General features: G+C 35.9%; 2 protein-coding genes and 1 long non-coding RNA gene across 6 annotated transcripts in view; all 3 read left to right on the plus strand.

Annotated features, from left to right (window-relative positions):
• LOC107982103 (probable serine/threonine-protein kinase fhkB) overlaps positions 1 to 2,422 on the plus strand; it is a 53,308-nt gene extending 50,886 nt beyond the window's left edge. For 2 of the 3 annotated variants that reach the window (XM_031932359.1, XM_031932351.1), the window contains one exon: positions 838 to 1,364. In XM_031932359.1, the coding sequence (XP_031788219.1) occupies positions 838 to 1,290 (453 nt within the window). In that variant the 3' untranslated portion in view covers positions 1,291 to 1,364. Of the gene's footprint in view, positions 1 to 837; positions 1,569 to 1,662 lie in introns of those variants that run through there. The other variant, XM_016989568.3, reaches the window with a different exon arrangement.
• A 292-nt stretch (positions 2,423 to 2,714) lies between these two features.
• LOC116417715 lies at positions 2,715 to 3,799 on the plus strand. The gene is made up of 3 exons (XR_004227982.1): positions 2,715 to 3,121; positions 3,220 to 3,465; positions 3,649 to 3,799. It is a non-coding gene; the product is annotated as an uncharacterized LOC116417715 (long non-coding RNA).
• Positions 3,800 to 5,914: 2,115 nt separating this feature from the next.
• LOC116417704 lies at positions 5,915 to 13,878 on the plus strand. Of its 2 annotated transcripts, XM_031932241.2 has the most exons (13): positions 5,915 to 6,021; positions 6,789 to 6,831; positions 9,170 to 9,542; positions 9,628 to 9,730; positions 9,794 to 9,835; positions 9,943 to 9,984; positions 10,063 to 10,104; positions 10,182 to 10,320; positions 10,396 to 10,570; positions 10,637 to 11,298; positions 11,564 to 11,769; positions 12,412 to 12,516; positions 13,001 to 13,878. In XM_031932241.2, the coding sequence occupies exons 3-10, from the start codon at positions 9,170 to 9,172 to the stop codon at positions 11,293 to 11,295; spliced, it is 1,575 nt and encodes a 524-aa protein (XP_031788101.1). In that variant the 5' UTR covers positions 5,915 to 6,021; positions 6,789 to 6,831; the 3' UTR covers positions 11,296 to 11,298; positions 11,564 to 11,769; positions 12,412 to 12,516; positions 13,001 to 13,878. The 2 variants fall into 2 exon arrangements, with proteins under 2 accessions (XP_031788101.1, XP_031788093.1); XM_031932233.2 differs by having other exon boundaries at positions 10,637 to 11,769; positions 13,001 to 13,877.
• Positions 13,879 to 14,965: the final 1,087 nt, after the last annotated feature.

Genomic DNA, 14,965 nt, shown 5'->3' on the forward strand with positions numbered 1-14,965 from the left:
TAGTGGTCCTGTCATATTTTATGGTCTTCTGAATTCTGATGCTCTTTACAAGCACTTTCTTCTGCTTAATGTAGCAATCAGAATTCTTGTAAATCCTCTTTCGACAATCGAATCAATTGACTATGCTGAAAATTGCATTAAATTGTTTATCGAGTCAGCTTCTGAGATTTACGGAATCGAATTTTTATCTTACAATGTTCATGCTCTTCTACATCTAGCAGACGACGTTAGATCTTTTGGCTCCTTGGATTCTTATTCTGCTTTTCCATATGAGAATAATATATCCTATTTCAGGAAGTTATGCAGAAAGCCTAACCAACCTCTCCAACAAATTGCCAATAGACGAGCAGAAAATTGTCAGGTAAATGTTCATAAACACCATGACAAAAATTCTGTTAAATTTATTCCAAAGCAGATAGTACTATCATTCTTAGAAATGGTGCTATCTGCGTAATTCAAAATATAATCCAATTGCAGAATGAATGTTATCTTCTTGTTAAGCGGTTTTTGACAATTTAAAATTTTTTTGATCTTCCTTGTTCCTCTTCAACAGTTGATATATTTCTTTGTTCTCGTTTGTATTCAGATGATATATTAGTTAGCTTAGGAGAAGTCGATAATAAATGTTTTAGAATGCCATATTGGCAGAATCAGCCTATATTAGATATGCAATCAGGATACTTTGTTGTTGCTAGGCTATTATCCTCGTTTAAAGTTTAAAATATTTAATGACGTATAAATTAATTTAGTTAATATATTTACACTTTTATTATTACTATTTTTAATATTTCAAATTGAAAATACAAAAATACACAAATTTTTATGTATAAATTATAGATGTCAAAGGAGCAGTTTAAAGAAGCTGGTGTGGTTCCTGCCAATGTGGCTAATGCACGGATAATGCAGAAAATGGTGTCACTCCAGAATGCAGCTAATACACTGCACCACTCTGAGGCCTCCAAGAACCTCTACAAATCAATGAGCGAGCTCACTTCGTCATCAGCAGTAGCCACGAAGCAGACATTCAGCAACGAAGCAACGTTCACACCTAAAATGCCAGGAAAGATCATTCACACAAAAAATATTGGGAAATCACGCACCAAACCAACCAATTTTAAGATATTCACCAACACAACAACCACTCACACCACAACAACCACTCACACAACAAAAACCACTCACACGCCAAAAACCACTCACACAACGACAACCACTCACACAATAACAACCACTCATACAACAAAAACCACTTACACAACCCACAAATCAATCAAGATCAATACAACATAAGACATTCACACCAAAATTTCCACGACTAAAACCTCACATACGAGAAAAAACACTCACACCAGAACAGCTTCAATGAACCACAGACATAAGAAAAAACACTTACACCTAGACAACTACTCACACCAAAACTCCCACGAACACAAATACACACTCAAGAAAAATCACTCACACCAGAATAACTCCCACGAGCACAACCATACACACCAGAAAAAACCCTCACACCTGGTCAACGCCCACAACCAAGAGAAAAAAAAAGGGAGCAACTTCGACTCAACCAGGTAAGACTGGACGAAAGAACTGCGTGAGTACAATTTTTATTTATTATGCAATAGCAGTAATTACTAAAATAATAATTTATTATTTAATTTTCAGAGAATGCTACAGAATGCTAAGGCAACTGATCTATAAGAAGAAACTCACGATAAAGGATCTTCCCAAGTCTTTACCGTTCAAGAACACTCAGGATCTCCTCGATTTCAACAACGTCTCTGAAGATGAATATCAAGAAGTTGTAAGGCCTTGAGGATTGCTGTGAAGACCCTACGAGACTTCAAAATCATGGTGTAAAAGTTTCAGTATTGTTCAGAAAGCAAGAAGTGTGCCAAGCTACAGAGCAAGCACGCTGTAAGGGCATATTTTTTACCTGTGTACGCCTACGGCTTTCTGAAAAGCTTCTAAATACACACAGTTTCCACAGTATTCATTCTGAGGGCTGCCGTACTAAGTTCTGAGTCTCAAGAATTCACCTGTTTTTATATAAAGCAAAATTTAAATATTTTTAGATTGAAAAACGGTTTTTTTCTGATTTGGTGAGTTTTTGAGGATCAAAACTTAGTACACTAGCCCTCAGGATAAATTCTGTGAAAACTTTATGTATACAGAGTCTTTACAAAAGGCAGAAGGCATCACAGTGCAAAAAAAGCCCTCGCGCCGTGACTGCTTGGGGGCTTTGTACTCCTGCTTTCTGAATGGTAATGAAACTTCTAAGAGCATGATATTAACGTGTCGTAGGGGCTTTACAACAAATACCATTTTACTAGAAGAGACCTTTTTAAAGAAACATTTGTTTAAACTTTGAAATAATTCTTTTTTGTATTTCATGATATCACTATAATTTTTTACAATTTTTTTCTGTATACGTTTATTTTTTAGGTCTTATATCCGCAACACGTTGGAGATGCTAATCACGATGATGCTGCTGCATTTTATTTCAAGAAGAGCTTCCAAATCGAGGATGATGACCTGCCAAAAAAGTAACTTGGCTTGGATCAAAAACCAAGACACTGACGGCTCTCAAAGACACGCGGTTTGCTACAGCTTGTGAAAGTATGTACATTATTACTTATTATTATAATAAAAAAAGAAAAGTTGTTCATAACTTTGATTGTATATTTATATATTCAAATTAATTATTTTAGGTGCAATGTCGGACAGCAAAAATTTTGATAAAGCGACTAACACGAACTTCGCCACAGCCATGACTAAGGCTTTGAAGTCGCTCAACGAGGATTATCGGCGAAGAAAAGCTAAGCGCGCTCGCACGGGTGATTTAGAAGTCAACAACATCCAGCAGCCACAAAATAAGAAGGCAAAAGTCGTCCCAAATGATCAAATATTTTTGATCATCTTCTTGACTCCGATGTAGATGAGGAAAACGAGCAACCCACAGATCTAGTCGAAGATGAAACTGTAGAACCATCAGATATTGAGGATCATGAAGAACCTACAGTGGCAGATGATATGGTGGAAGAATCTGGAGAACCATTTGATGGTGAGGAATAAGGAGAAGCTACGCTTGGAGTCCAAGAACAATTGGAAAACGACCCTAATGGTATGTATACGAATTATAAATATTTTCTATATAATTTTTCTATAAGCATACTTTAATTAATTGAATTAAGATGGCTCCATTTATATGATTTGTTTTAGCGTACAATGTAACATATTTACGAGTTGTGGCCGCATCGGATTTGCAGTCTGCAATCTATGCTAACGAGGAAGCTAATGATTATTATGATGGGGCAAATGAACAGGCAAATAAAGAAAATCTGTTTGAGGACAGCGACACTATCGTCCTCGAGGGACTCACAATGGACGAGTTAGAGGATACGCAGCTCATATATCAAGGATATGAAGAAAATAGAGGAGTATATGGCATCGAAGAAAATTCATACGGTAATTTTTTTTATTTATTTATTTTACTAATTTTCAATATCATATATTTCCTACTATTTTTTATTAATTTTGTGAGTGTAATAGACAAGTATGATTGTTAAATACTTTGTCTTGATCAGAATTACTTACATAAAAAAATTCTATAGAAAAAATACAATATTTTTTATTAATTTTGTGTTGCAGTAAGCTAGGAATCATTCAGCAGTCTTCATTCTGGTGTACATATACATATTTGATCTCATACGTGGTGCTAAGTCACTTATTTATTTATTATTATAGTTGCTTTGTAAAGCTTTTCGTTTATTATTTAAATAAATGCATTTTTTAAATGTAATATTGTATTTTATTATTTGTCTTTTTAAATATATATATATATAATTTTGTTTAAATCGCGCGAAAGTGGCATGCTGGCATAACGCTGTCATAGGAATTGGCACAGTGCTGACACAACGACGGCACACATTGGTCGAAGGCACAATGCCGTCATGTAGCTCCTCAAAATGTCGTCATAATGCTGCCATGAGTGCCAAAACGGCGTGACCGCAAAATGCCGACCTTTTGCCTTCGTTCGTGCCGGTGTCATACAGCCGGCACTCATGGCCGACATTCTGACAAAGTTTCGTGCCTTCGACCCGTGTTAAAAATTTATTAACATTTGGCGCTGTCAGAGTGCTAGCAGAATGCCTGCTGAGAGTGCTGCTTGCTATGACAGCATTCTGTCGGAACGAAATTCTCGCGGAAAACGCACTTTTTGAGTACCAGGTACACCTTCTTCTTGGTGTGAAGTCATGAAACAATATCTGTAAATTAGATACACTCAGGGTGCTTGAATATACAATTTCATGTTTGTTGGATGAGCCTGTTTCAAAGAAATCAAATGTTGACCTAAAATATGATGAAAAAATAGTATATCTTGAAACAGATCCATCGTACAGACTTGAAATTTTATATGCAAGACCTCAGAGTGCATTCTAAGAAATATCTATTCTTTCATGACATTACGTCAAGCAGGAGATACACTTTTATCAGAAGTGCTTCAGGAAAACGCACTTTTTGAGTACCAGATACACCTTCTCCTTGGTGTAATGTCAGGATACAATAAATATGATTTGGAATATACTCAGAGGGCTTGCATACAACATTTCATGTTTGTTTGATGCTTCAGTTTAAAAAAATTGAAGAATTTAGTCAAACATATAAAGAAATTGAAATTTATACAACTCTGTTCATCGAACAATTATGAAATTATGCATGTAAACCCTCTTACTGTATTTTAACAGATCTATGTTTATCTGTGAATTAGTCTCTTTAATTTTAATACTTTTTTTATATTTTACAGAATAAGCAGGAGTCGTATAACAACATGTAGTTGTAATAACAGCTGTGACTGACTGATTATGTAAAATAGAGCTGTACATTAGTCAAATTTTCACTGTTTCTGCTATTATCATAATGTACGTGACGTAATGGCTAAAGGGGAAAGAAAGTTACATTTATATAAAATCTTTTACTAAGCAAAGCTAACCTCTACAGAAAATTGCTTATTTCGCATTAAAATGTTATGCTTTTGTCTTTAATTCGAAATATATCATATTTTTATTAATAAATTCGAAACATTATGTTTGCATAATTATGTTACATCGCTTTAAGCCTTTATAAAAAAAAACTTATCTGGATGATATAATTTCATTTTTAAATTTTCGCGCTCATATGTCGCTTGAACGGGAATGTCTGTGATTGGTCCAGCCGATGCGCTTACTATAGATATATGTATAGACCGATCGCTATTCACTTGTTTTGAACAAACGAAATTTATAAGGGCATTGTTGAATTCACTCTTCCTTTGTCTTGCTACGAGAGAAGATTGACTTGCTGTAAAATCGCTGAATTTTGCCGAAATTCTTTCGATAACCTTATTCCATTTTTCAATATTATTTTTCATTTTTTTTTATTATATATTAATAATTTTTATTTCCATTTAATCTCCTTTTTTTCGTAGGAATTTGCTTTTCCAAATACTTCTACGATAAGGTACGAAAGTTGTTACACGTGGTCGTGTATGCTAAGAAAAATAACAAATTTGTTTATTTATGTGATCCAAAGGATCCAGAAAAAGAGGCTTCAAGGGGCACAGCATCATCTCCTGGGCTAAATTGCGCTGGAAGGATTTTTTTATTAACATTTTAGGTAAGTTAAAAAAACAATCTTTATTAACAAATTACTTCATTTATACTCTTTTATGAGATTACGCCAAGCAGAAGGTCAACTTTCATCAGAAGCGTTTCCGCAAAAAATACTTTATTTAAGTATTAGATACACCTTCTGCTTGGTGTAAAGATATGAAAGATCAATATATATTATACTAATTGTATTTTATTTTATAGCAAAATGAGAAATCTTATTTTTTTCATTGATTTCAAAAAACTAATTATTTTTGGTTATTTTCTGCAGGTACATACACTTCCAACTACTACGTTAGGGCTTCAAGGATCATCAGAGGAGAGAAAACCATATCCTCGGTTCAATTATCCTTGGAACGCTGTTCTTCATTTTCAGGTAATCATCTGCATTTTTTATTAAGTTTGTACGATGTGTAATTTTTGATGAATTTTTTTTAAATGTTCTTAAGCTCAAAATTTTTATTTTTTAAAACTCATCCATCGTACAGATTTGAAATTTTGTATGCAAGCCCTCTGAGTGTATTCTGTGTTATATCTATTCTTTTATAAGATTACACCAAGCAGAAGGTGGATCTGGTACCAAAAAGTACCGTTAGCGACACTGGTTTTCATAAAAGATTACCTTCTCCTTGGTGTAAAATGAAAAGTCATGAAAGAATATCTGTAACTTAGAATACACTCAGGGAGCTAGAATATACAATTTCATGTTTGTTGGATGAGTCTGTTTCAAAGAAATCCAATTTTGACCTAAAATATGATGAAAAAATAGTATATCTTTAAACAGAGCCATCCTACAAACTTGAAATTTTATATGCTAGCCCTCAGAGTGCATTCTAAGAAATATCTATTCTTTCATGACATTACACCAAGCAGAAGGTGGTTCTGGTACTAAAAAAGTACTGTTAGCGAGACTGGTTTTCATAAAAGAATACCTTCTACTTGGTGTAATGTCATGATAGAAAATATATAACTCAGAATACAGTGAGAGGGCTTGCATACTTAATTTCAAGTCTCTACGGTGGATAAAATGTGTAAAATTCAAATTTATATATTGAAGGTACTAGAATTTATGTGTTGATACTTATAAATTGTTTATTTTATTTGAAAGAAACTGTCATTATATCAATGTATTTTGTTTCGTAGGTACAGCTTCTGGACTTTTTGAGCAACAGACAGCGGTAGAGAGGTACTACCGATTTCTGGATTGATCTCGACTCATTCGGTTGTATACCATCATAAAGTTGCTCATTCTCTTATAATTATATTGCGTTCATATTGCATTGCGTTAACGGTACGAAAAATGTACCGGCTCGAAGGTATTCGTTCGAGAAAAAATTTATTCGATTGTACGCCGGATCATCGAGCTCGTATAAATAGGTTGATGCAGAGAGCACGATCGGATTATTTTACAAACAGTTTGCCAGGCGTAGATGAGCCTGCTCTTGAAAGCGATTTAGGATTTGCTTCGCTTCTTCCTGAATTACATGCTGATCGTTATGATGATGTGCAGCAGCAGCAGGAGCAGCAGCAGGCGGTGGCTAGGGCTCCTTCTATAGTATCGAACGATTCTCGTTCTCTTTTCGATGATGTGAGGGATGTTGATTCTTCATCTGATCGTTTATCAGATTGTTCATCCGTAGGATTTGAGAACGTGGAGCAGTTCGAAGCTAAATTACGTACACTATTCACAGAGAATAACATCAACCATCAGCAAGCTGGAACTATTTTGCGACTCCTCAAAAGTCATGCTTGTTTCACTGGGCTTCACGTGGATCCTAGAACGATATTGCGCACGCCAGCTCATTCGGCTTCTATAAAGAAAGTAGCTGGAGGAGAATATTTGCACTTGGGCGTCCAGGAGGCCATTTGCTCAATTATATCGTCCACTTCTTTGCGTTTGCATCCAGCTGGTGCTCTTGAAATTGACTTCAGCACCGATGAGGCATCTCTCGATAAAAATGGAAAAATATTAATGTGGCCGATACAGATCAGGGTGGCGAATATTTCCGGCAGTGCTCCACAAACAATTGGAATATTCAAAGGTTCATCCAAACCCACGAGTGCCTTAATTTTCTTTCAATATTTTGTTGACGAAGTCGATTCCATTATTCGTAATGGGTTGAATTTCTTGAATGGAATTAAGCAAGTTGTTTTAAGATGCTTCATCGCTGACGCTCTTGCTCGCGCTTTTACTCTAGGACATCGTAGCCATAATTCACGAGCTCCCTGCTCAAGGTGTTGGGTCAGGGGTGAACACGTTAGAGCTGGTGTTATGGTTTACAGGGGGACAGATCACAGACTTCGCACGGATGAAGAGTATCGTTCTAAATTAGATTTAGATCATCACAAAGATGAAGATTGCGCTCTCACTAATCTTCCATTTGATTTAGTTGGTAGCACGGTTTTCGATTACATGCACCAGGTATGTATCGGTGTAATGGAAACAATTTTACAAGGATTGATCGACGGTAGATTTGTTGCATCAGCAAAAATCGCTGATAAGTGCAGTCTACAAATTTTGGATAATAGACTGGAGCACGTGAAAAACTTTTGTCCGTCGGATTTCGCTCGGAAGCCTGTCAATATTCTAAGGCATGGCCAGTTTAAAGCCACCGAGTACCGTCAGATTCTTCTCTACAGTGGTCCAGTAATTTTTCGAGGACTTATGAACCCTGCTATGTACAAGCATTTCATTCTGCTTAGTACAGCAATTCGAATCCTCGCAAATCCGGTTGTCTCTATGAAGTCCATTGATTTTGCTGAAAAATGTATCAAATTCTTCGTGGAGACTGCCTCGGATGTATACGGCATTGAATTTCTTTCGTACAATGTTCACACATTGTTGCATTTACCAGATGATGTAAAACGTTATGGTCCTTTGGATAATTTCTCCGCTTTTCCGTACGAGAATAACATGTCCTTTTGTCGGAAATTATGTCGTAAGAACGATCAGCATTTGCAGCAAATTTCCAGGAGACTGGCTGAAAATTGCCGTACTTCATCCAAAAAATTTGTCGATCCAGGTCACTTAAGTTATATTTCCAATCATTTGAGAGGTCCTCTTATTCCTGGTTGTGGAGAATGCATGCAGTACAAGAAGGTTGTAAAAGGCTCGACTCATTTATCAATTATAAAAAAAGATAGTACGGTCATGCTGGACGATGGTTCGATAGGCATCATAAGAAATGTGATCGAATTAAAAGATCAGGGATGTCATCTGGTAATCAATCTTTTTAGCAACATTGAGGATATTTTTGATCTTCCTTGTAGCTCCTCTTTGGTTGGAATTTTTCGTTGTTCTAATCTGAATCGTCAAATAACTATTGTCAAACTCGAACGAGTGGTTGACAAGTGTTTCAGAATGCCGTACTGGTCAGCTGACGATCGCATCTCTTCAACGTATTGCACCGTAGTTAAAATCCTATCCGCTCGGTTATAAAATTTCCTTTTCTTTCATTATTCCATATTTTTCATAATAATGTCAATTACTTTTTTTCCATTATTATCATCCATCAATATTTCAGATGAATTCGAAAAACTCCGGTTCTATTTCTCCTCGCAAAGCTGCTGCGAATTTGAATAGAAGTATGCAGTCCCTCAAAGAAGGCTTTAAACCTGCACCTTCTTCAAAAGGTCAACGCTACAAGTCGACAGCTCAACCGAGCAATTATCAATCCCAGTCATTGATCTCCAAGACGCCTGGACCGTACCGACCACGACCAGCAGTAGCAGCACGACCAACAGCACCAGCACGACCATCATCGACATCTCAATCTTTCACGCAATTTCAACCGCGTGCAACGTCGACACAGAAGTCGATCAACGCAGCACCAACATCTCTGCCGCGTGTACAGCCACCTAATCCAGGATCATCGTACTCACGGCTGGCCGATGAAGGTAAAAAATATTTTATACGACTATAATATTCTTTGTATAGATAGATTGTCCATTTATTGTAATATTATTATTATTTATCTTACAGCATCAACGTCTCGTGATCAGAGCCGCGGCCAATCATTAGCGAGACAAAATGTAGTGGTGCAGCAGGATTCTGTGGCGATCCAACAACTCAACAGCAAAATCGAGTAAGATTCGATATCATTATTTACCGCTGTATATCCTAATAAAATAATAAATTTCATTTTCAGCTTTTTAAATCGAAAAATTGCCAAGTTGGAAGGCTCAAACAAGTACGTGAAATACTATCGTAACAATAATTTAATATATCTAATAATAACTCCATTTTTTTTAACTATTTCATATATATATTATTAACTTATATATTATTAATTTACAGCGCTATGAATACCAGACTCGCCAACTTGGAGAAAACTGCCAGGTACGTATTACTTTTATTTCATTTTAATCGTATATTTAATCATTATAAAGTTGATTAATTTACATGTTTTACTTTCAGTGACATCAAACAAGGCATCAAGAGCGTGGAGCAAGTAGCTCGGTAAAATGATTTTCAATCCTACGTTATATTTTCAAATATATACTGTAGTAGGTTTGAAAATTAATTGTTCTTTGTAGATCGATGCACGAGATATTGGCTAATATTACCAGGAATAATAACAGAAGGGCAACAACGCGACCTGCCTCCCTTCCTTTCAAGTCAACCGCTGACCTCGTAGCCTTTGACAATTGCAGTGAAGAGAAATTTCGACACCTTGTAAGTACATATATTGAATCTAAACTTTCATTTGTATTTTTTTTTTCTATTACTTAATTAATTGATTGTTTGCAGGTTGACTACCTCGACTACATAAAAGGGTTGAATCCAACGGATACAGCAGCTAAATTCATCAAGAACTGCTTTATTATCGACGAGGACCTCTTCAGGAATTTGACATGGCACGGCTCCAAAACGAACGACCATCTGATGGCTTTGAAGAGCACAAAGTTCGCGAAAGCTTGCGCAGGTATGAATAATTTCTTACAAATATTATTTATTTTACAAATTAACAATTTATATTATATATTTACAGAATCTATGCCGTTAAACCCGATCACGCTGACGAAGCCGACAGAGGATCAGTTTTCCGTGGCCATGACAAAGGCCCTGAAAAGTGCTAAGGAGGGTTATAGAAGGAAGAGAAAACAGCCAACCTTCAATGAGGATATCATCGCGTTGCAACCACAACCTCGAAGGCCCTGCCAGCAACAGTGGCAGCAACGCAACGACCAACTGGAGAGGAACGACAACGTAGCTCCCATCGAGGACAACGGTGACAACGGCGGCGACTACGGCGGCTACGGCGGTCAGAACGACAACGGCAACTACGGAAACCAGGACCACGACGACGTTTTGGAAGGTCATCAGGACGTGGAATACAACGGAGGAGGCCAGGGCCACGGCAACTACAGAGGCCAGAACGAGGACAACTTCGAAGGTCAGGACAACGGTGACAACGGCGTCGTCTACGTCGATCAGGACGACGACGGCGGCTACGGCGGTCAGGACGACGACGGCGGCTACGGCGGTCAGAACGACGATGAAAAATACGCAGACCAGGACCACGACGACGTTTTGGAAGTCCAGGACGTGTACTACGGAGGAGAAGGCCAGGACCACAACAACTACAGAGGCCAGGACGACCGCGGAGAGTACCAAGAGGACGAGACGCAAGACATGTTTGCAGATTAATGGGTTTTTCTTATTTACATTACTATGCATTTAATTTAATATTTTTTCAGGTTGAACGCTCGTTCACATTTTTTACAAATTTTTCTTTTTTTACATTTAACTTTTTTTATATTTCATATTTAATGTAGTCTTAAAAAATGTTAACGAGCGTTGGAGGGGCTGATTGCTGTGGTTGAGCCTCACACGAGAGGGGCGAGGACAGGGGCCCCTCTCACTCACTCTAAAAAATAATATACAAATCACGACAAATGGAATTTTATTTTTTCAGGTCCCTCTTCTAAATCATCGACAAGGCAAGGATACGAGGTCCCTTACACATGGAAAACATTGAAATAAGATAAGTATAATCGCATCAATTTATATTTTTATCTTGTTATAAATGTTTCTTTTTGAAAATTTTTCTCGTTTCAGGAGTAGCAAGGACAACGGCAGAATCAATAATACGAATAACATCAGGCAATCACCCTTATAATTGTAAGTAATAATTTTTGTAATATGTCATTTATTAATCATGATACATTCAGAAGTTTGCATATTGAATTTCAAGTCTGTACGATAGATCAGTTTTCATAAATTTCTTAATTCCAACATTTATTAATCTCCAAATTTTAATTTTACTAAACAGATCCATTGTACAGACTTGAAATTTTGTATGCAAGCCCTCCAAGTGTATTCTTAATCATATCTATTCTTTTAGATTACGCCAAGCAGAAGATACACTTTTATCAGAAGTGCTCCCGGAAAATGCACTTTTTGAGTACCAGATGCACCTTCGGCTTGGTGTAATGTCAGGTAAAATATATATGACTTAGAATATACTTAGAGGGCTTGCATATTAAATTTCAAGTCTATACGATAGATCAGTTAAGATAAATTCATGTTTTCCTATATTTTTCAAATCTAAATTTTAATTTTTCAAAACTGATCCATCGTACAGATTTGAAATTTTATATGCAAGCCCTCCAAGTGTATTCTTAATCATATCTATTCTTTTATGAGATTACGCCAAGCAGAAGATACACTTTTATCAGAAGTGCTCCCGGAAAATGCACTTTTTGAGTACCAGATACACCTTCTTCTTTCAAAAAACTAATTATTTTATTTTATTTTCTGCAGGTACATACACCTGCAACTACTACCTTAGTGCTTCAAGGATCATCAGAGGAGAGGAAACCGTATCCTCGGTTCAATTATCCTTGGAACACTGTTCTTCATTTTCAGGTAAACATCTGCACTTTTCATTAAGTTTGTACGATGGGTAATTTTTCATGAATTACTTTTTTTCAATGTTCTTAAGCTGAACATTTTAATTTTTCAAAACTCATGTATCGTACAGATTTGAAATTTTGTATGCAAGCCCTCTGAGTATATTCTGAGTTATATCTATTCTTTTATTAAATTACACCAAGCAGAAGGTGGATCTGGTACTAAAAAAGTACCGTTAGCGACACTGGTTTTCATAAAAGTATACCTTCTACTTGGTGTAATGTCATGAAAGAATAGATATGAATTGGAATACACTCAGAGGGCTTCAACACAAAATTTTAAGTCTGTACGATACATCAGTTTTAAAAAATGTTGAAAAAAACGAATTTATCAAACCTGATTCATTCAACAGACTGGAAATTATGTATACAAGCCTTCTCATTATATTTTAAATAATATCTATTTATAAATTACTAATTTGTATTTTGAATTTTTACAGGAACCAAAGGTCTATAGGCAGCAGGACTATGAGCAAGCAATTAACAGGAAGAAAAAATTCAAATACGTGTTTTGATATATAATTATTGTAATTATTATGTATTACATTTATTAATATGTATATCCCAGAAATAAATTTTGATTATTTTATTAATAATAGTTTATTTTTAATTTTAATAACAAAAATAAATCCGCATACATCCGGTGCGCGTGCTCAAAATAAAAATTTCATTTTGCAAAATGCCGGCACAATGCGCGCATATAATGTGCAAAATGCCCGCATATTTGCAGCACGAATGTAGCGTACCCTGAGCATTGCGTGCGGGCACAGCGCTCTCGCACATGCTCGTCATATGACGGTCAAAAGCTGGGGCATCTGGCAATCTCGCGTGCGGCATGAATGTCGTCGTGTTGCCGTCATTGTGCCGAGCCTTGCGGTTTGGGGCCCCGATAACATATATTTACTGACGATTTACTGTTTCCGTATCGGAATATACCCAGCATGAATGCTGCGAATGTGCGTGCATTATGACGATGAAATGCCGTCGTTGTGCCCGCATTTTGCGGACATTTCAAATTTTTTTAATTTTTACGGTAGCACGCGTGCTGCGAATATGCCGGCATATTGCTGTTGGTTCATGGGCGCATTTTGCGGGCATAAAAATGAATTTATTTTAATTTTTTCTAAAATTATTTTATTTAAGAAATAGAAATTAAATTTGAAAAATTCATAATACAATATAAATACAAAATACAAAGAAAATAAAAAGTATATAAAAACCATAAATAACAATGAATTTTGATTTGATGCAGTTTCTTCTGTTGCGCCCTGCCCCGTTGCTCCTATTCTTGGAACTCCTGGTGCGGATACCTGATGCTTATGCTTCTAGTCCTCCTGCTATAACAAAAACAAAAATATTATAAACATATCAATATTATCTATTATATTTTGAGCCCAGTATGATGGAGAGGCTATTTGGCGATAATTCCTATAAATTACAGTCATTCAATGAAAAGCCGGGTATGGGTGTTGAGATAACTGGTACACAGGATTGAGTGTAATAATAAATGCTTAGATATTTCATTTTCTATTTAACTTTGTAGTGGTGATACCAAGTTTTAGATCTCTGGCTACAAAATTATTCAAATGACACTGAAAACATTTCTCTTCGGATAATGATTACAACGCCATTTGAATAATTTTCTGACTACAGATATGAAATTCGGTATCAAGACTATAAAAGTGAGCAGAAAACAAAGTACATGGATATATGCTATTGAATTGCATTCTGCGTACCAGTTTACCTGAAGATCCACACCCGGCTTTCTAGTGAATAACTGGAATCATTGCTCAAGCCTCAAACACTTTCATTCATCGTACTGAGTTACATCACATTTTTTTTTATATGAAAATACCATTATCTAGGATTTTCCAATCGATAGAGAAAGAATCTAACAATCACTTGCATAAATGACACTCATTCAGTGAAAAGCTGGGTGTGGGTATTGAGGTAATCTGGTACGCAGGTTAAAGTGTAATGATAAATAATGTGATATTTTGTTTTCTATTAACCTTTATAGTGGTGATACCAAGTTTCAGATCTGTGGCTACATAATTATTCTACTGACAGTGACAACATTTCTATCCGGATGAATAATCACAATGCCATTTGAATAATTTTCTGACTTCAGGAATGAAATTTAGTATCAAGAATATAAAACTGAAAAGAAAACAAACTACATAGATATCTGCTTTTAAATTGCATTCTGCATACCAGTTTACCTGAAGATCCACAGCCGGCTTTCCAGTGAATGACTGGAATGTAGAGGAATAATTGTTAAATAATTTATCTTAACCGGAATGACTTATATCAGAGGTTTTTACAGTATATATATATATATATATATATATATATATATATATATATATATATATATATATATATATATATATATATATATATAT

This window comes from Nasonia vitripennis (assembly GCF_009193385.2).
Source record: "Nasonia vitripennis strain AsymCx chromosome 1 unlocalized genomic scaffold, Nvit_psr_1.1 chr1_random0006, whole genome shotgun sequence".
Taxonomy (NCBI): Eukaryota; Metazoa; Arthropoda; class Insecta; order Hymenoptera; family Pteromalidae; genus Nasonia; species Nasonia vitripennis.

What these genes read in the sequence shown, in the direction of transcription:
- LOC116417704 (XM_031932241.2), top strand. Translation starts at nt 9,170, where the DNA reads ATGAATTCGAAAAACTCCGGTTCTATTTCTCCTCGCAAAGCTGCTGCG. An exon ending in CTCACGGCTGGCCGATGAAG is followed by an intron (nt 9,543 to 9,627) that starts GTAAAAAATATT and finishes TTTATCTTACAG; the next exon opens with CATCAACGTCTCGTGATCAG. An exon ending in CAACTCAACAGCAAAATCGA is followed by an intron (nt 9,731 to 9,793) that starts GTAAGATTCGAT and finishes TTTCATTTTCAG; the next exon opens with CTTTTTAAATCGAAAAATTG.